The sequence below is a fragment of the Mus musculus genome, chromosome 8 (assembly GCF_000001635.26).
Source record: "Mus musculus strain C57BL/6J chromosome 8, GRCm38.p6 C57BL/6J".
Classification (NCBI taxonomy): domain Eukaryota; kingdom Metazoa; phylum Chordata; class Mammalia; order Rodentia; family Muridae; genus Mus; species Mus musculus.
In genome coordinates, this window is record NC_000074.6 from 92,955,435 (window position 1) to 92,976,991 (window position 21,557).

Here is a 21,557-nt window from a genome sequence, read left to right on the forward strand (position 1 = left end):
CCATGCTAAAGCCATCCAAGGATCTATGTGGGCAGGCACAGAAAGAAAGATAACCCTCATTCCTTCCAGGAGACCGAACCATGTATCCTGGACATATCTTTTCCAATCTCTTTCCTGGTTCTTCTCTTGATATGTGTGTTGCTTTTCTTCTTTTTGTGACCTCCATGATGGCTTCAGCCACAGCTGCACAGTCCAAACAACACAGCCACCCTTTCTGCTGTACTATCTGTGTGCCTGCCCACACAGATCCTTGGATGGCTTTAGCATGGCCATGAGAGTTACAAGACAGAGGTCAGATGCCCAACTCCTGTCTCTCTCCTGGGCAGAGGAAATATGGTCAGCCTGGCACTGCATCTTTGTCCTTCAAGTTGTCCTTACCTCTCACACCCCAGTCCCTGATTGATATAGGGGCTGCAGGGCTTCCCCTGACCAGTGCAAACAAGCTTCATTGGTTAGGGACACATTTTAGACTTTGTCCCAAGTAAGACGGGAGCCATTTTAGGAAGAGAGTGAGGGTAACGGGGCATGAACACATTGCCAAAGCATCCTCCTGTAGTCCTAGAGGATTCAAGTCACGGAGGACTGGAGAGAAGCAGGGGAGGCCACCTGGAGACTGTCCCAGCCATTCTGGAAGGAGATGATAAGGCTTGGGATAGGGAAATCACCTTAGAGGTGCAGAGACATGACGTGATTTAGGGCCCACAGAAACTGCGCAGGATTAGATACGAGAGCAAGAGGCGTTAAGCTGACGTCAAGCTCACTGCCTCGAGGAGCCAAAATGAGGGTGACAGTGTAACCTAGACTGAGGACAACTGTGGAACAGCAGCTTATGTATAAGCCAGGTTTGGGTGCCAGGAGCTTTGATTTGCTTGTGGCCAGTTTCAAGTGCTCATTGCCTCTGTTTCATGTGGAGAGGCCCAGAGTGTAGCTGAATCTACAGTGCTGGAACCCAGAGCAGATGATTTAAATGTGGAGGTCAACGAGGGACCAATGGCTGCTCTCCAATGCCAGTGCATGCAGAGGGCCAACTGGGCTTGGAACTCGACAGAGAAGACACCAAAGACTGAGCCACAACGTTCTGGGCAAGAAGCTTTAAGAACCCCAAGGGGTTTTAGTGGGAAGTGGTTGGAGACAGATTTTTAACTCATGAAGGTTTTATATTGGGGAAGGGGGGGGAGACTTGTTAATTCTACTTGTATTTAGAACACAGCTTAAACCAATGATCAATAACCCTGGGCAGACTAGCTTCAGTGAAAGATATTTAATAGTCTAATGGAAAGAGAAGAAAAGATGGGGAGGAAGGGAAAGGAAGGGGGAGAGTGAGGTAGAGCGAGAGAAGGAGGAAGAGAGGGAAGGAGAGAGGAAGCAGGGCAGAGGGGAGAGAGAGAGAGAGCTCTCATACAGGTATGTTCTTTCTCTCCTGCTTTAATTTCTCCTATGATGCCTTAAACATAAAGACTGTTAAAGCACCTCCAGGACTCAGGCCCTTGGATTCTAGATGCACCTCAGCCTAAGCTCTGTTTGTCAAGGCCTGGTGTCTGCAGGAAGATGACCAAAGATGGACTAACAGCCCCAGCGATTGCCTTGCATCCCATGGCCTGTGTCACCAAGTGCCACGGTAAGTGGAAATGACGCCTCCCCAGAGACCATGTTAGCTCTGATAATATTGTAGCCTCTTGCCCACTACTTGCCCTCGGGCCACCTGGTGGGCAGGGCACAGAGCTCGAGAGAAGCCACATGGCCCCAATGGCCCTTAGAACCATGGGCAGGGAGTCTGGGCCGGAGATGGAGGAGACATCTTCTCCTTCGGCTCAGCCCCAGCCTGGTGTCCTTACTGAGTTCCCCAGATGTCTTGGAAGCCACAGGGGGAAGTCTGAGGATTTGCCAATCAGCCTTCTGCTAATATCCATGGAGTAGGGGGATGCTTCTCTTCATCCTGTAACAGACACTTCCAGGACCTGGGCTCTGCTCAGACTCTTCTCTGGCAGCAGACACATACACATCCTAGGTCAGACGGAAAACACTGGGAGAGTCGATCACTGGGAACAAATTTCATGGGTGAGCCTTTTAGCTTTCTCCTCCGTGGGCCAGCTCCAAGGCATATGCTGTGCCCCTGAGGTCCTTACAGGATGACACCAGTTGCTGATTTCACGAGATACTCTTTAACCCACCTTCTCCTGGTCTCACGTCCTTTCCTGTCCTGCTTGCTCAACTCTCTCAAGTCTTCCCAGAAGTTCCCTCCCTCACACATTCTGACCTTTGTTTCAAGTTCTGTGTCTGGATGACTCCAACACTAACTATCCCAGGCAAGGAACATGCTCCCAGTCCCTTCTGTTTTATATGAGTTTGTGCAGTCCCAGCCATGTAGGAGGTTAGATCAGATAGCATCCTTATCCGGCATAGAGGAACTGCACACATAACTAGACCAGGCAAACACACAGAGCCCCATAAAAAGTAGGATCTGACTCTGATGAGCATTGCTTGCTGGGGAAGGTTTCGCCCTGGCCTTGGAGGTTTGAGAGGATGAGCAGGGATTCCTCAGCCAAAAGGATGAGAAAAGCGTATTAAAACCTCAGCAGGACATACGACCATAATATTAATTCTTAAGTATAACTAACCCATGTGCTAAAGAAGAAAGTATATTTTGAAGACTTCTTTTCTTTTATTTTTGTGTATGAATGTTTCGTCTGTATGGATGTCTAAGCACCACATCCATGCCTGTATCTGTGGAAGTCAGAAGAGGAAATGGTAGTTACAGACAGATGTGAGGTGCCATGTGGGTGCTGGGAACCAAATCTGAGTCTCCTCCTCCAAGAGCGGCAAGTACTTATAAGCACTGAGCAATCTTGAAGGAGGAGAAAAGACTTGGGGAAAGCAAGGAGAAAATTAATGGTGATAAAATTAATAGTAATCAAATTAATGGCAATCAATGGACAAACAAAATTTTGTCTGCACTGCTGACCCTGTGTGTGTATTGTCTTGGAGAGTCAGGGGCATCATTTGAAACTGGGAGTTATCTTTTTCCGACAGCCCAAGTATCAAATGCTCATGGTAGAAAAGTGACAGATAAACACCAAGCGTCCTAAAGGAGAAAAGGAGACTATTCTGCATCTATGGTTCATTTAGCCATGCTGTAACATCTGTGGGATTTCAGGTAATGATCTTGGGCTTGAGTTTCAAGAATTTCTTTGGCAACTGGGGATGATTGTGTGGCTGGAAAGATCGGGGAAATGAGGTGAGCAGGAAGGGTAATTGGAGGTCCTCTGGGGTTGCAGAGGGATTGGGGGGCTTTGTAGGCATTTAGGAATAAGATTCCCAGAGATCAAATACCAGCTGAACAGGCATGAAACAGAGCAGGGCACAACAGGTTAGCCAGAGGGATTCTGGTGTCTTTATCCATAATAGGTGGAGGGACCAGAAACTGGGGAACCAGGAGAACTCAGCATCCCTTTCAGCTCTGCTCTGACACCTCCCACATATCAGGCCACTTGAACCTCACAGAGGTCCTGAGATGACCACTCTTGATGAGCGGGAACCTATGGTCTTCAGTTCTCATCCTGAATCTTCAGGTCCACCCTTGGCCTAATCTCCTGTTTCCTGTCATCAGTCCCTAAGAGGTCAGGGTGAACCTCCCATCCTCTCTGTCCCCTCCTCTCCTCTCTGTATCTTCTCCATGGGATACCTGTGTTGCTGGCCCTGTCTGTGAAAATTCTTTAAATACCACCCTGTATCATCTATACATTTAGTCACATGTTCATTTTATATAGTGTTTAGTGAGTTCTACTGCCAGAGACACACAGCTAGAAAAGATAGGCAATGCTTTTGTTCTTCTGGGGTTCAACTGCCATTAAAGGGGAGATGGGGGTTAATTAATAATTAAGTAATAATTAATTGATGAGTTAATTAAGTCAGTGATCTGATAGAGAATGGGGGTGAACTTTAAATGCATGAGTCTGAGAAGGAATATCTTCACTAAGACCTGAGCAACTTTAGACAGAAGCAAGAGCTAATAAGTGCCCCGGGGGGGGGGTAGCTTTGAGCTTGGAATGTTGCAAGTGTGGAGTGACACTGTGGCTAGGCTTTACCTGTCTTCCCATACTGCTTTTGTGTCTTCCCTACATTCCTGCCTGCTGACCTTACTGATTTGGCTTCCCCCAATTTCCTCTTCTGAGGTCACTAAGCTCTCTGCACATGGGAATGAGAACACCTGGGAACTGTCTCCATGGCTCTCCTTGCGGGGTGGATTCAGACACAAGAAGAACTCTCAAGTCCACGCTTAAACACTATAGAACGTACTGTTAAAAATCTGCAGCCCTGCTTTTCCCATCCATTTCCTTACTTTGCTTTACCTGCCTTCGGCCCATACCGCACCAATCTTCTCGCCCAGAATAAGTATTTATTTATGTGTTTCCTGTCTTGCTCCTGTTTCCGGAACCAAACAACGGGCTCTTTGAAGATGTTGTCCACTTGTGGGAAGCTGTAAAGGCGTGATTTGGCGTTAGGGAGGTATTTTTGAGAATGATTATTTATCAGTTCTCAGCCTTATAGATCAGGGTCACAGACTCCAAGAACAGGGTCACAGTCTGGCCGCAAATAGAGCCAGGAATAAAATCTCGGGCTATGACCTTTCCATCAGCAGAGTCCGCCAAACAACACTGCCCCAAAGGCCCAGCCTGCAGGCCACCAGTCACAATCCTTATCTGAAGCACCAAGTTTCCCTGTTGCTGGTGGAGAAAACTCTCACCAAGTAGGTTAAGTGGTCTGGGTGTATGACAACGCTGGTGTCACTGGGGTGGTGGGTACTTCCCCTATCCTTACAACCCCCCTTTGACAGACTTAACCCGAATTCTGGGAATCTGTCCCTCTCTTCATCTGTCCAGAGGTCAGAGCCAGGTGTTTGGGGGAGCTGCCTGCGCTACTTTTGCCAAAAAAGAAAAAAAAAAAAAGTCAGAGATGGTGCTAAGCCAGGTCCCCGCGAGTCCCTGGGAGTCCGGCTCCCGCCACCCCGGAGCCCATGGGAGCTGCGCCCCCGCCTCTGCCAGTCCCGGCCACGCTGTCAGTCTGCATTAGCGCTAACAGGCTCCAGACCGAGCGGGCTGGGCGCGGGGCTAATGCAATAGGCGCGTTACCTGGGGCACAGGCTACATTACCAGGTCGGCCTCCTCCTGGCGCGGCCAGAGCCATCCAGCCCGCGTCCTGCCGGCCACCCCGTGCCCGCAGCGCTCCCAGGGCCCCGCCTGAGTGCCACGCGGCGGAGCCCAGCCGGGGCTGGAGCCCGGGATCCCCGTGCTGTCCGCCACGTGAGTGCGCTCTGCGCGCGGGACCGGTAAGTGTGCGGACCGGCTCCGAGGCACATCGTGAGTGGCTGCACCCTCTAGAGTGTCCCTGAAGGTTCCTAGTGCTGTCGGAGGGCGCCCCCCGGAGCTGGGAGGGCCCTTGAGTCAACTCTGGTCCCTCAGGGCCCGCAGGAAACTTGGCATTTAGGGGAGGGGAGAAAGTGAATGATCCAGGTAGACCTCGGTGGGCTCTTTAGCCCGACCCACAGGGCGGCCCGAGGAGGTCCCCACCTATAAATTCTGTCCCAGTCGGACGCGCGTCACAACTCAGTCTCCAAAAATTCCCAACTCAGGCGCTCCTTTTCTTGGAAGCTGGGAGTCCGCTCAGCCCTAAGATCCTGACGTCTGGGCTCCCCTGGGTGGTCTCAGTTTGTGCAAACGGGCGGCAAGCCTTGTTGACTGCTTTTTCTCCTTTCATACAAGCAGAACTTTGGTGTGTCCCCAGAACCTCCGAAGTCCCTCTCTCCAGCCGCACCCATGCTTCTGGCGCGAATGAATCCGCAGGTGCAGCCGGAGCTCGGCGGGGCGGACCCGCTGCCTGAGCAGCCCCTGAGGCCCTGCAAAACCGCCGATCTACTAGTGGTGAAGGAACGCAACGGAGTCCAGTGCCTCTTGGCGTCCCAGGACAGCGACGCTCAGCCCCGGGAGACTTGGGGCAAGAAGATTGATTTCCTGCTGTCCGTGGTGGGCTTCGCTGTGGACCTGGCCAACGTGTGGCGGTTCCCTTATCTCTGCTACAAGAATGGTGGTGGTGAGCACAGGGTTGGCTGAGGCTTTTGGACTTGGGATGCTGCCTGTTCTTGTGGCGTTGGCTGGGGAGGGAGCAGGGATGCACATGGAGGAGAAGAGGAGACGCAGGAACGAATTTAGTGTGCAGGAAAGAACTCTTAAGAGTACCTAGAAATAGGATTGGAGTGTTCTCCGTTAGGGAAATAGAGGCAGGACCTTGAACAGTAGTAGGCACAGGGGCTCAAGGACAGAATAGAGGGCATCCGGTTGGGTGAGGAATTCAGAGTCAATGCTGCGGTACAGAAAAGGGGAGTAGAGATCAGTAAGTTCTTTAAAGGGTTCCAGAAGAGTTTGGGATAGTCCGGCCGGACACAGGATGATGGTAACTCTAGCACTCAGCCTTGGAACTCAGACACTAGGCTAGATAAAACGAGAGCCCTTGGATCACCAGTGGGCTACAGGAGTAAGTGTACACAGCCTTTGCGAGATCAGGACACTAGATGTCGAGCTGAGCTGGGCCTTGAGGCAGGAGTCCTGGGAGACTGGAGTGTCCTGTTCCGCTTTGCAAGCTCTGGTCAAGTTGTGAAGCCCAGCGCATGCGAACCTAGAAAAGACACCCAGCAGACAGCTCTTTTGTCCTCTTCCTGATGAGCTGTCATTTTACCCATCTGCCCTGGAATGGGATCCCAGAGGTCACATCCAGCACAATGGAAGAAACCTCAAACTCCTTTCTGAAGGGCTTGGAGCCTAGCATGGCCAAAGCACCCCAGCCCCACCATCTTTACTCAGATACAAGTTCAAGAGTGCCCTGCACAGAGCCTAGGGGTGTAAGCTTCTAGAGGAAGGTATTGGCCTGCCCTGGGTCACCCTGCCATGTATTAATTCTGTCTCAGAATTTAAGTCAGTTGGAGGCAGGGGTCTAGGGGCGTGGGAGGCTTGTGCCCTTAGAAACCAAGATGCATGGTTCTTTATTTCTGTGTTCTGTCTGGACACTTGCTTTGGGATAAACATGACTCCGTATTTGTAAAGAGGGTGTGGTCACCCAAGAGAACAGGTGGCTCTGAGTTGTGTTGCATATAGAAGCATCAGCTCTCACCAAGGAAGAGGAGCCAGCTGATGAGAAGTCCTGTGAGCCCTTCCCGATATGAGACTGTCACCATTGGGTACTCCAGATAAGACAAAGGTCCCGAGTCTAGGGGGATGCTTCCTGTCTCTACTCTTCTGGCTCAGTGCTCTCATCTGTAGATGCTGGTGGGTGGAGAGAGAAAGCTAAGGAAAGGACACACAACCCAAAGGTGACACGTTTCCTCACTCTGTGGTTGCAGATCCTCCAGAGACTCCGGGCAGATTGGAGCATTCTAGCCCTCGGGGCCCAATAGTAACAAGAGCAAAAGGGTAGAATCTATATTTGTAGCAAGCAGGGAGATGAAGAGTAAATGACAAATTGGGAGACTTTGGGGCAAGTTGTGTGTCCTTAGTGACTGTCTGAGACTGCTTGTCCCTAGACATCAGACAGTCGTTCATTAATCAACAATGTTTCTCTGGGTTAGCTCAGTGTAGGACATAATGCTAGGCTTTGTAGGGGTCACCTGGATGTATGAGCCATCACTCTGTCTGCCTGGGACATTGGTCCCCAGAAGTCCTTGCTACCATGCCACATTAAGTCTTTTCCATTGTTATATGCCGTTGAAATGGAAGCAACACGGGTGGACAACTTGACACATGTGCTAAATAGATATTCTAGGGCTCTCATTGACACTGTCCACTTGGCCACTACTGTGTTTTGGAAAGAGCACTTGCTGTGTGCTGGATGATAAGTTGATAGCCCAGGAACAACGTGCCACAAATTTGTCACAGATGTAAAGTTTTCTTTGGAATTGACTGACATTCCCTTTCGAGAGTATATTCGTCCTAGAGTGGCCTATCCCGAGTTGTACCATAATTTGTCTTTTATGGACCTGTTTCCCAAGCAGTCTGAGAAAAGTTGAGGGCACAGACTGTTGGTGTTTAATCCCCAATAAGATTCAAGTCCTAGGAATGTGGTAGACAATTCCTACCCACTTATATTGAACAAATATATTAACAAAATAACCCAATCTCTCAGAGACTTATGGTCATTTTCACAAACCATGGTAGAAACATTATAGGAACTAGCACAGTAAGGTGCTGGAGATGATCATACATACATACATACATACATACATACATACATACATACACACGTGTGTGTGTGTGTGTGTGTGCGTGCACGCACACGCACACATGCACGTGCATGCATGCAGCCTAGGCATTAAGAATATTGGCTGTGAAGTTACAGGCTCTTTTCTCTAACATGTGTGACTTTGGACAAACTCTCTAGTCTCTTCTCATATATGTAACCATCTTGTTCAGTTACACACATGGATAAGGACTAAATCCTTCAGTGCACATGCAGAGCCTATGTGATGCATGGCTCAGAGTGGGTAGTTGCTGCTTTTTAAGCAGCATCATTAGGGTGCCATAGGAAAGAGATAGGAGAGCAACTGTTGCTATAGAGGTTTAAGGAGGGACTGTTTAGTGGTGACTCAGGGGAAGAGAGCTGTGGTTGGAACTCAGCTGCTCTGGACAGGGAGGGCTTGGATAAACAGCATTTTAGCATCCACCTGGAACAGGCTCCTCTGGAGAGGAACAAGCCAGGAGAGATAAGGGTAAGAGGCAAGTTGAGACTGGCCTGTGGAAATCTTGGCTGAGGGGGAAGAGCTGCTATCAGTGAATTTCCATTGCTGACTAGGAGGTTTGCAGTTGCTCTGGGGAAGGGTAGTATTGTCCAGTTCATCATCTGGAAGAACAGAGGGCTCCCATTTAGTGCTCTCACTCCCTGCTCCGGGGATGTTCAGCTACCTCCTCAGACCTTGATCTCTGCTGAGTCCTCATACTGTTCGTTGTGGGGACCCATTATCCTTCAATAATTCTGAATTCAGCTCCAGAGATGGGTAAGCAGGCAGGTTTTTCTTTAATCTTGGCAGAAGCCAAAGACTTGAGTTTAAATCCCATCCCACCACTCACTGTGACCTCAGGCATTAAAATTCCTGGTATAAAGGGGCATAATTTGAGATAACCCAATAATTCATTGCTCCCCAATGCCCTGAATACTTAATTTATACAAGCCAGGCTTCATCATCCTGTTCTTTGCCAGCCTGGCCCTGGGTCTTTGTGTTCTTTGGTGCCAGTGTTAACATAGAAACCTCCAAGTCTGAGTGTTTATACTGGCCCAGACTGGAGAATGTTTTGAAATGATGAAGTTGCCAATAGTTTATGCCCCTGGCTAATATTTTATGAATGAATTACTGTCAAAGATCAGCCTGTCTGAACATCTTCCTGAAGACCAGCTGCTGGGATGTCAGGCTGTCCGTTCCAGATTGTTCCCTTTGAACCCAAGGTCGGGTCTGTGCTGGTCTCTGGAAAGGAACAAATATGCAGGTGGCTGAGTACGCATGTATGGAAGTGACCTCTGGATTGTCCTCTGTGCATGGACAGAGCTCTGCACTGGATCTTGTGGTGACTGTGAATCCTTTGAGTATACCTGGCTTTGACTCAGAGTATGGTATTTGGTAGGGAAGTGATCATATGGTGTCTCTAAGCCCCAATTTCCTTGTGTAGCATAGGGAGGGTGGTCCTTTCTACAGGACCAGATAACATTAGTCAATATAGATAAAGTATTTGGGATAATGTCACATAATAGAGGCAAAATAAAAATGCTGCCATTTTTATATTTTTGATGATACTGGTTACATACTTAACACAGGTATAGGATGAAGTCTTAATTCTAAGATAAATAGAATTTATTCGGAAGAGAAATTGATGAAGGGGAGGATAAGGTTAAAAAAAAAAAGAACTCCTTCTACAGCCTGAGGCCACAGTGTGGCAGATTTAGGAGGCAAAAGGTGGGACTTGACGTGTCCAGACAGTTTTTTTTTGCAGTGGTTCTCAACCTGTGGGTCACAGCTCCTCTTGGGGTTACATATCAGATATCCTACATGTCAGATATTTACATTACAATTCATAGCAGTAGCAAAATGACAGTTCTGAAGTAACAATGAAATAGTTTTATGGTTGGGGTCAGCACAGGATGAGGAACTGTGTTAAAGGAAGATCGAGGACACTAGGAAGGTTGAAAACAGCTGGTCTACAGCATGTCACTATAGATTGCACACCTGGACAGTGGGCTTAGCAGTCCTGCATGAGATGCTATAACTCTGAGTTCCCAGCATACTTGCCTCACTACGCAAATGTCTGGAATCCTCAATAGCACTAATGAGGCTGATGCCGATACAGACACCTGGGGTTTTCCAACTTGATACCTTTATGTCCAGTTTGGATACAGGTTTTATCCAAGTAAGGAACTTGCTCAGTTGACCCATCATTTGGCTCAGATGCACAAGGAGCCAACCATCATGGTACCCCAGCTGTGGAGTGTGCACACCACTATGAAGGAGTAAGGAACTGATCCAGGCTCATGATGATCGAGTGGCCCATGACCTTCAGCTGGACAAAAGGATCTGAAGGGCTGCTCCCAACCAAGTGGGATTTAACGGGGAGGGAAAAAAATACTCAGAAACAGCTGCTGCCAAGAAGCACACTGCCCCTGTAGAATGAATCAGCTCCTCTCAGAGGTCAGTCGGGGTGGGGCTGAGGGAGATGAGTTTGGAGGCCACTGATCTCTTCGAAACACCCCTTCTTACATGGAGCTGTTCCTGAGTATCTTGCCCCGCAGTCTCAAACCCAATTGCCCAAGTGAGGATTAAATTCTAGGACAACTGGAGAAGGCCCAGGGTTTTCTTTCATTGGTAGTACTCTCAAATATGAGTCACTACAAAGACCTGTTTATTCAAGAGAAACTCATTGGCTAATGCCAGCCCCTAGTACAGAGATGCATGGAAGACAATCCCTGCCTGTAGGGAGCTACGGTCTGCTGCAGATATTCTAAAAGTTCACGCAGTACTATATATCCTTTAAATGCGGGTAATGAGGTGGTGCTCAGTTCTATGTGGGTCACATTTCCTGTAGTAATATAGTTCTGAGCATCCCAAACACTTTCAGATTTATTCCTTTTAAAGAGATTAGAAGAAGGAGACCAGAATCCATGAGGGTAAGTCAAGTTGAGGCATGACCATGTAAGGAGAGGTGCCGCATAGAGAGAAGTGGCTTCTAAACTCATTTCCCTGAGTCCCACCTCCACTGACCTCTGGGAGGAAATGACTCCTTCCACAGGGCAGTGTGCTACTTGACTGGAGCTGTCCCTGAGTATCAAGGCTCAGGCAGGAGGTCAGCTTGAGTCACATAAAAGTGAGAGAGTCACTGTCCCTCTACTCAACGGTGCTGCAGATACTTGGCTCTGGGTTTTCCTGGGCAAATGGCTCCAAGGATCTGTTGAAAAATGTGCAGGTCATGGTGTTGCCTTCAGGGAATAGAAGCCAGGCACAGGACAGGAAGGAGAGCCCACCAGCATATGCTAGAGGCCTCCCATGTGGCCTGAAGTCTAAGAGCTGAGAATTCCAAACTTGGACCTTTTAACAGAACTATTATAAAGGTCTCTTGTCAAAGTAGGAAGGATATTTAACGAACAGTTGTGGCTGGAGTTATTATTTTGAGCCACATCTCCACGAGGACTGTGTCCCAGTTCTGCAAGAGTTCGGGTAGCTTTCTGGACTTAGATACTAGACCCTGAGATGCTCCAGGGACCACATCTGGCCATTTTAGGTATCAGCCTAGGCACTATTGGGCCTGATGGGAGCCTCAGGCAAAAACAGCCCACAGATGAGCTGCAGATATTCAGGAAACCATCCTGTGCGTTCTCACTGCTCAGTTTAGCCAGGACGCTGAAGGAAGTCTGTCCTCAGAAGGCTGTTCTAGATGACCTTACTCTTTCTGCTGCAGCCTCTGGTGACCTCATCCAAGTTCCTCAGAGTTGGGCCCTCCCATTCCTCTCAGTGGCCCTTCCTTCCTTATCACCAATCACCTTTACACAGATTCCCTTACCTTCTCAGGAGGCTATCTAATGATCTCAGTGGCCGGTGGCTTTTTCTCCTGACGAAACAGCATTTACACAGAAAATTCCAGAACCTCTTTGCCAGTGGAGTTCCTCTATCGTGGAGGGATATCTGGAAGCATTAGTGGCTCTGAGAGATGTATGCTTTCAATTTTACCAGATCTACCCAAAGGCCTTTGTCCAGAGTCTCTTTCACAATGGACACTTCTCTTTCTTCTAAGACGATGTGAGTGTGTGCGTGCATGTGTGTCTGTGTGTGTGTGTGTGTGTGTGTGTGTGTGTGTGTGTGTGTGCGTTTGCTCATGCATGTGCATACAGACGATCTAGCTCTACCATTGCATGAGTCTATATGAGCATGTGAGGCTGTGGCATCATATGTTTTGGGGGACCTCCTGGAAGCTGAGTCCTCACAGAGGTATATCCTACGCTGGTTTTCCCAAGTCTGTTCATGTGAGCCCTGCAATTACGAAACAAGGGCACTTCAGAGCCATGACTGGATTCTGAACTTTCAGGCCCTGTGAGAGGCTTACTGCAATGCATAGGAGATATACTGGGATGTTAAGGCATGACAGCGGTGGCCCTTTCAGGCTAGTACATTTGCATGCAGCCTTTAGCTCTAAGATGATGGTGCAGAGTTGGTTATAAAGAGGTGTCCTCAGTCCACCACAAGCTCCTTGAAGCTCCTTCTCAACTGTTCAGCCATACATTGTTATTATTATTATTATATCAAGAAAGCTCACACCAATGTGCTACTTAATGTCCTCTTTTAACAGAGACATTGAACCATGGGTACTTTCTGTTTTTTCATTCATACTTACTGTGTCCCCACTAAATTTTTAAAATACAATTTTTATTTCCTCCTTCCAACCCCTCCTACATCTGTTGTGTCACCATTCTAGTGTCTTCTGAGATTTGTAGTCCACGAAATGCCCATTGGTCCACATCAGAGTCATTCCTATGGAAAACTGTGGCTCACATGGATCCATCCATGTTTGTGCTCCCTCACTTTACTGTGACTTGAAGTCAGCAGCAGGGGAGATGGGCTTCACACTGAGTGACTTGCTGGACTGGTGGCACCATCTGGGAATTTCAAGTTAAGGGCGTGAGCTAAAACAGACCTGTGATGGATTGACCGGGTTTTTTACCTTGGCCATGTTAAAGACAATGTGGACCCCCAGTTGGCGAATCTCAGAACAACCATCCAAGCACCAATATCCGCCTCTTTCCTCCCCCATTCCCCTCGGGGCACTGACTTTAGTCTTCAGACTTACTCGGTTGTTTTAGGACCTAGCCTCCTACTTCAGTGCCAGCTCTGGACCCCCAGAGGATATAGCATGTGACAGCAGAATGGGACCCAGGAAAATCAAGCTTTGAATCTACGCTGTAAATGTTTCCTAATGTGAAGACGGAGCTTGATTTTTTTTCTAGGCCTCAGTTTCCTTGCCTGCACAGTGGTGCTTATCTTTCACGGAGGGTTCTAAATGACTACTGTGCACAACTAGTGTGGCCTGGCATTAATTAACACTGGGTTCCCATTAAGTGGGATGTTACTTTCCCTAAGCCCATGGCCTCCCCCCAGTCAACGCTATACTTATTGCAACTATTTCTGCCAGCTATGTGAGCAGATACCAGAAGGGCCCTTCCTGTGAGAGAGGGACAGAGGCAGAAGTTAAGTGGAAGAAAGGAGACCTTGACATGTGATATTACAAAACATTCCAACTTGGAGCAGAGTGTGGAGTGCTGGGTTAGCCTCTGACAAACAGACCAGATAGCTTGGCTTGTTCACCCTTCCCACATCTTAATCAGATCTATATCCTTTATCTGCACCAGAATGCTTTAGAGTCCTCAGGGTATGTTGGGCCTAGAACTCAGGAGCCAACCAAATCTGGGCCCAAATCCTATACCTATCACTTACCCCACGTATAAGCCTGCTCAGTTCACTTTGATTTGACCCTACGCCCCAGTCTCCTCCTCTGGAAAGTGATCACGGCACTGGTTTGCTACCAGAGGAGTCCTGTGTAGCACAGCTGAACTCACATTCTAGTACCTTGCTTGACGTGCATGATACAAATGTGCAGTCCTTTCTCCTGCTCTCCACCCTTGGCCTAGCTCTGGTTGGGGATGATCTCAGTCTTGCAGCAACAGGACCAGCACACCATGCTTTATGCCCCAGGCTTTCTATGCAGAGGCACATCCTGAGTCACTGGGTGAGCTTGACCCTGGAGACTATGTACCGGAGACTATGTGCCTCTACTCTTTTGTAAGTGAAGAAGAGCTTCGGTCCCCACCCATTAAATGGAGTTAGCAATGATCTGTAGAAATGCAGCTCCGTAGAAATGCTCTAACGAGCTAATGAGGTTGCAGGGAACGTGTCTGGGCCACATCAGGGGCTCAGCCAGAGGAAGCTGCTGATCCCTGTGTTAGAACCATCCATGCTGTCATCTTTACACACTTGGTCATTTTCGAAATGTTTCGAGCACCTCATTCCGAAGTCCAGGAGGAGTTTGATTTTGTGCTGGCTGTCCCAGGAGCTACCATTTTAGTTTGACCCTGCTGACATGCCGTACATACAACCCTGAGTCATAGCATGAGCTTTGGTCATGGCCCATGTTGCTCACTCAAGGTGTCAGGGTTCATGGAGAATTGTTCCTGTCATTGAGACATGTTCCATGTCACCAGAGTTGCCTCTTGTGGCCTAGGACCCCCTTCATATTTTATATATATGAGTACACTGTGACTGTCTTCAGACACACTAGAAGAGGGCATCAGATCCCATTACAGATGGTCAAGAGCCACCATGTGGGAGCTAGGAATTGAACTCGGGACCTCTGGAAGAGCAGGCTGTGCTCTTAACAACTCAGCCATCTCTCACTTCTTATGGGCCCTTTGTAACAGCCTTTTCCTTCACCAGCCTACGGCAGGGTGAGCCCCATGAACTGGATGGAACCCTGAAGGAGAATCCATCTTCTGTCGGAAATGCCATCAGGAAGTGTTGACTTCTCTCTCTGCCTCACAATGTCTTCCAGGGGACGCAATGAACCCAATTACAACAGGGGGACACAATGATCCCGATTTCTCATGGGTTTCTGTGACAATCTGGGGGGAATTCAGTAAAATCAGGCTTGGGGAAGCCATGTGAAGCCTTACAATGATACCAGTGTGAGAAAATGAGACTCCACCTGTCACCTTAGGCACTGTCTCTCCCTGTCTGGTCTCAGTCATCTTGCCTGAGGAAAGGAAAGGCTGGCCTTACATGGGAGTTTTCAGCGTTTTCACCTTCATGGAAGGAAAGGTTCTGGGTTGAGGTGTGTTAGGTGGAAGTTGTATCTGGTGGTGCTTCATGGCATGTAGTGTGCACTGAAGGCTAGGAGAAGCTGTGGGAACACAGCTCTGTCCCTGTGCCTCACGCAAACTTTACTCCTCTGACGACAGATGAGCATTATTATGATTATGAACACTATGACCGCCATGCTTACTGCTATGCCAATCAAGTGTTCTACATAACCATTACCACAGATCATCTCCTGGGAAATGGGCAAGAGGTAGATGAACAAGGATCCACGCAGCTATTGTAGAGAGGTGACTACAGCCCTCTGAGGGGTGTCCATCCTGCAGGTCTGAGGTTGCCTCTATGTCTTGTAGGTGCCTTCCTGATTCCATACACGCTGTTCCTCATCATTGCTGGGATGCCTCTGTTTTACATGGAGCTGGCTCTGGGGCAATACAACCGGGAGGGGGCAGCCACAGTGTGGAAGATCTGCCCTTTCTTCAAAGGTAGGAATGATCTGAGGCAAGGCCAATATTTTCTCCAAAGTCTTCCTTGGTATATCCTGAAGAATCTTCTCCCAAGGTGAGACTTAAGGTAGACCAACTCTTACCTGGGGCTATGGGCACTGGTGATGTCAAGATTGCCCACCATTCAAATTTACACAAAGAAACTAGGATACATGAAGTGTAGCCTGAAATTCGAGCTCCAGCTTAGGCCTCACTATGGGAAATACAAAGATAGCAGGGACTTCAGTACACATTCCTCTGCTCTCACTTCTTTCTCTCATGGCAGGCATGGCAAGTTGATCACAGATGCCTTCAAGTTCAAGCAGAAAGCCGCCTTAGAAATCTTGACCCAACAGCTAGGACTGCTGTAAGGTTAACTTGTACTTGAATTTAGAGCAGGTCTGTGGGAACTAGCCATGACAGCTACCATTCTCCATCCCCTAGACTATTAGGAGAAGGATGAGGAACAAGGCCAGTATCTCCCAAACATTGGTTACAAAAAATGGAGACAGTAAGTACAAGTGTGTCTCCCATGATCCTCTCCTTAAGAGGTGAGAGTCTTTTCAGCACCTTGTATATACTGGCTCAGTGATGAGGAGGGCAGGCTGACATAAAAGTCTTACAAGACACATGGTTAGCATCTTTTCTGTTAAGTCACCTGAGATCCAGCTCATGATGGTTTCATTTTATTTTTTATGTTTTAAAAATTATGACTAATTTATAAAGTTAGTGTACAAAGTGATGGGCTTCATTATGGAATATATATATATATATATATATATGTATGTATACACACATATATAGTGTGTGTGTGTATATGCATATACTTACACACACACACTTTTGATCCAGGGTCTAGAATCTTTCTGTCTCTTGTCTGTTTTCTTCTATGTTAGACTCATTCCCAGGTATATTCTTATCAATGGCTAGTAAAGATGGCTGCGAGCAGCTACAAGGTTGAATTCTACCAAGTTCAACAGTTGGAAACAATAAACACATGTGGTTGGATCGTCCCCTAGACAGGTCCTGGGGAAGGATTTAAGTCTAAGGAGTTACCAGGGAAGCTGAGAGGGTCTTAGGAGCATCAGCTGGAGGTAGAACGCCTATCTCCAGTTCAGGAGCCCATCACTGGCCAGTTGCACCATGGGTAGGGAGAGAGAATGTGAAAACACACCCCTGTGTTATCCTGCCTGAGTGTTGAGGGAGCTGCAGTATTTATACACCAACACCAGATATGGCATTAAGGCCCTGGTACTTTGTTTACCTGGTAAGCGGACCAGGAAAGCTACAGTGTCAAAAGATTATGAATGAGGCTCTGACAATTTGCTCCGGAAAAAAGAGAGGTACAGGAGTGTGCAGTGGCTAGAGCCTACTTCCGGGGTTCAGTGGTGGTAGGGGGACAGCTCTGAGCCTGGGTCTTGGAAAGCCTGATCTCTTTGTCCCCACACAGGAGTGGGCTATGCTGTGATCCTCATTGCCCTCTATGTCGGCTTTTACTACAATGTCATCATCGCCTGGTCACTCTACTACCTCTTTGCATCCTTCACCTTGAACCTGCCCTGGACCAACTGCGGACACTCCTGGAACAGCCCCAACTGTACGGACCCCAAACTCCTCAACGCCTCGGTGCTGGGTGACCATACCAAATACTCCAAATACAAGTTCACACCAGCTGCGGAGTTTTATGAGTAAGTCACGGGTGCTTCTCTGGCACACTCAGGCCTGGGTGGGACTGGAGCCAGGTATTAGGAAATAACACAGACCAAGCTAGGGGCATGGCAGCCAGCACTGGAAAGGTCTTGGCTTAATGCCAAGTTAAGGACAGAGGACATGGTAGTGTGTGGAGCGCCTGGTGAAGCCGCCGGTATAGGATAGGAAAGTGGAGGTTGGGAGCCAGATGGTCAGCATGCAGACAGGAAGCAGGAGAGTGCTAAAGACAGCCTGCAGCCTGCAGCCTGCAGGACACAAAAGGCACTGTGGAGGGAGTAATTGCCTTTAAGAAGCCAAACTAAGAATGTGGGTGAATGGGAGCTTGTGGAAGGAACAGCCTTTCGCGGGAAGTGACTGTACACACTGATGATATTAGCCAAGAGAACGTCCAGAAGCTAGTTGGTAGACGGTGACTACAGAGCTGGAATCTGCATCTGTCTGGTCCTGAAGCTGCTCTTCCTTCTACCCTGTGCTGAGGGCTCCCATACTGGGGGGTCGGGGGGGGGGGAGGCAGAGCAGATGCATGCAGCCTGGTGATGGTGTGTTTATGGTGTGTGGATGAGAGGCACAGGGGCTGGTGGCAGTGGACAGAATATTGTTAAAGATACATACAACATTTCAGTTGGAGTAATTTCAGAGATAGAAAAGCTGTGTGGACAGTACCTGGGATACTCCCTCCCCTGCTTCCAATGTTGACACCTTGGGTAACCCTCTCTGCACTCTTGAAATCAGAAAATTAACATTCACCTGTTATTAGCTAACCTACTATAATCTCCCATTTCCCAACGGACACCATGTTACTCTGTTTAGTTGTTGCGCCTGCTTATTCCCCTCCAATACGGGTGGCTTCTTGGAGCTTTCCTTGAGTTTCATGACCTTGACCCTTCTAGAGGGTGCCGGCCAGGGAGTCTATAAAATATATGTCAAGATGGATTTATTTGTTGCTTTCTCACATTCTGATTGAGGGTGTTCACTTTCCACAAGGGCACTCCATAGAGGCACTGTGGCGCTCTTCTCGGCGAGCCTTGTCTGGGGGACATGATGTCCATCTGTCTTGTGAGGTTAACCTTGAATGTTGAAAAGATGGATGCTGCCAGCTTCTTCCTGGATAGGGATATTTTTACTCTGGTAAATTGTGTCTTTGAGAGAGGTACTTTCAAAGGGTTAGGCGAGCATCTTGTTTCTCCTACCATACCCTCCACTGCCTACTCCTAATGTTTGCAGGTAAGGATTTCTGACTTCGTGTCTAATTGTCCTCTGTTATTTTCATCAGTCCTAGAATAACTGAGTAGTGTCCTGCTGTGAAGACCAGCTCCCCCCCCCTTTCATGGATTTAATCCAATTTATTTACTTAGCTCAGAATGGGCTCTTGAATATTTATTTTGTCTGTGGTTGACTCCTGAGCCACCACTATTCAGTCTGTTGGATTCTCAGTCTCTGATCTGCCTTGCTGGGTCTTAGTGAAGGGAGTTGATGTATTTCCAGTCCTCTAACTCGCATGCATATTTCTACCCTCAGAAGACAGCTTCAACTGCTCCCTCCAGCGTGGTTGACCCTCATTTGAGCGATGCCTTAGTCACATATGAGTGGTAGTCTAGGCCCCAAACATGCATCAGGACAGGTAAAGCCCACCGGAGTCCATCCTCGGGGCTCATGTGATCCACTGTGGAAGCCTCTCACTGTACTAAACAGAAACACAGATGATAGATTCTCAGGCTTCCGGGTCACGGATGTAGATTTATCACCTAGCTTATACATAAGCTCACAAAAGAGAAAGGCACAGATACCACCAAAGTCCAGCTTGCTGAGCCACGAGTTTATTGGAGTTGTTTACATGGAAATGGGTGAAGGGATTACTTACTGGAGCAGAAATGACTCAAAGACAGTTCTATCAGCAAAGCCCACCCCAGCATGGGTGACAGATCACAAAAGCCAGGAGCCTGGAGTTCACTGCCCATTGCCCTTTTCAAGTGAGTCTGCTCAAAACTGGTTCCAGGTATATCAGCTGGTTTCTGCTTTTTCCAGGCAACTGGGCTGCTCTCAGTCTTTGCAGCTTTCCTCCCCCCAGGGGCCGAGTGAATCTGCTCAGTTTCAGGGAATGTGGAAATGATTTTGAGTTGTTTATCTTCCTGCTTAAGAAGATGGGACCTGGTTAATATGAAAATGTTACTTGCTCCATGAATGAAGAAACTGGCATAAATTGGCCAGTGCTTTGTTTCAGGTCTCCTGTTTAGAAGGAGCATCAGAAGGGAGTTTGTTCCAGATGCAAGCTCTTAGCACAGTGGAGTTAAATCTTGGCTACACATCACAGTCTCCTGGGGAGCTTTAGAAGTCACCACTTCCTGGATCTTACCAGCCTGGGTCCAGCCAGGGCACATGGACTTTCTTTATAATTGTCTCTCCAGAATCCTAACATCCAGACATCACTGAAGTCCCCTGGATTAGTCACTGCAGGTCATTGTCTCTGGGTGTGTGTGTGGGGGGGGGCGGGGGGGATGTCTCATATCATAGAAGATTTAGGGTCTCCTTCATTCTTCAGAGCAGCAGAGTTTGTGGGTGAAGGTTCTGGGAGTTTCTTCCTAGTTCATGAGTGTGGTTTGCACACGGAGCCAGTGAAAGATGAGGGATGGGGAGGGCTTGGCTGCTGCTTCCCAGCATGCCTCTCTCTCCTCTCGCAGAGCAAAGAACATGGATTTTCCTTTAGCTCCTGGCAACCGTTGTTCTTATAAATTAAAGTGGTAAATGAAAGCCCCTCATCTTGGTCTGGTTAGGATCTGACTCCTCCCCCTCCCCAGTGGCCAGCACATCTCCCGCAGAGATGCCCAGCAGGAGGGAGATGAGACCTCTTTTGAGTGCTTTTGTTGCAGAGCTGAACTTTTTCCAGACCCAGCCAAGAGCAGAACGTGGTGGAAAGAGAACACATTCTTGTCTAAGATGACACAGGGCCTTGGGGGCCTAGAGTAGAGAGCAGAAGGCAGAGAGACTCTCAGCAGTGTTATTCTCTGGAGACTTCTCTGTCTCCCTGGTCTGTTCCCTCATCTGTTCCTTGCTCCTGAAAGCCTTCATAGCTCCCCTGAACTGGGTTTCTAGCATGTTTTCACATCCAACTCCTGCCTAATCTTCTCTTTCTCCATTTGTGGAGGTGAAAATGAGCTATCATGTCAGATGACAAAGGTGTGGCCTGACTTCAGGTCTGAGGCAGAGCTGGGTCTCCTCATCTGGTCTAGGACTCTCATCTCATAGGTCTGGCTCCTGGTTTCTTTTATGGGACAAGGGTGCAGGGGCCTCTGCAGGTAAATAGGAGCCCTTCTCAGGCTTCTCTTTCTCAGGTTGGCCCTGCCTATGAGCTTCCCAGAACGCAGCACTGCCGTGGGTTGCCTCTGGATTGTGTGCAGCTCATCTCCCTTTTGTTGAAAGGTGTGACGTGCTTTTTAAGACCATTCGACTCCGAAGAGCTAGCAGATGTGAGCCAGTGTCAGCCCTGTGGAGGTTGGGTAATTCCTTCTTTTCCCTGAGGCATCCTGGCCAAGTCTGTTACCATCTTCTGCTCATTTAGGCCGACAGACTGAACATGTCATTCAAGGGAACAAAACTGCTCTCCCCAGGCTCTGGGCCTGAAGCCACGTGGCCCCACCACTGAAGGCCACTAAAGTTCTATCCTTACCTATAAAAGGCATCTTCAGTGAATGCATCGGGATAAATATTTCTACCCAGGACACCTCTGATGAGGAAGGGAACTCTCCCTCCTCCCTAACATTGACTCCTCATGCTTAAATGTCGAGTGGAGCTTTTTTTTGGCTCACAGGCTTTGGAAAACCTGGATGGTGCTCTCTGTGATGATTCATGTCCATTAAGCCGCTGGGGAAGGAATACAAACCCAAGTTACATGAGCCAACCCCAGAGCCTGGGAGGTTGCCCTCAGTCCTCTTCTCCGTGATCGGCTCTGGGGTCTGGCTCTTCAAATGCACATGAGGGTGAGG

General features: G+C 48.4%; 1 protein-coding gene across 3 annotated transcripts in view; it reads left to right on the top strand.

Annotated features, from left to right (window-relative positions):
* The first annotated feature begins 5,035 nt into the window (after positions 1 to 5,035).
* The window catches only part of Slc6a2 (solute carrier family 6 (neurotransmitter transporter, noradrenalin), member 2), a 41,198-nt gene continuing 24,676 nt past the window's right edge, over positions 5,036 to 21,557 (top strand). Inside the window, exons 1-4 of one of the 3 annotated variants that reach the window (XM_006530793.4) lie at positions 5,036 to 5,326; positions 5,760 to 6,087; positions 15,736 to 15,867; positions 17,318 to 17,555. In XM_006530793.4, the coding sequence (XP_006530856.2) occupies positions 5,814 to 6,087; positions 15,736 to 15,867; positions 17,318 to 17,555 (644 nt within the window). In that variant the 5' untranslated portion in view covers positions 5,036 to 5,326; positions 5,760 to 5,813. Of the gene's footprint in view, positions 5,327 to 5,612; positions 6,088 to 15,735; positions 15,868 to 17,317; positions 17,556 to 21,557 lie in introns of those variants that run through there. The other 2 variants (XM_006530794.4, NM_009209.3) reach the window with 2 other exon arrangements.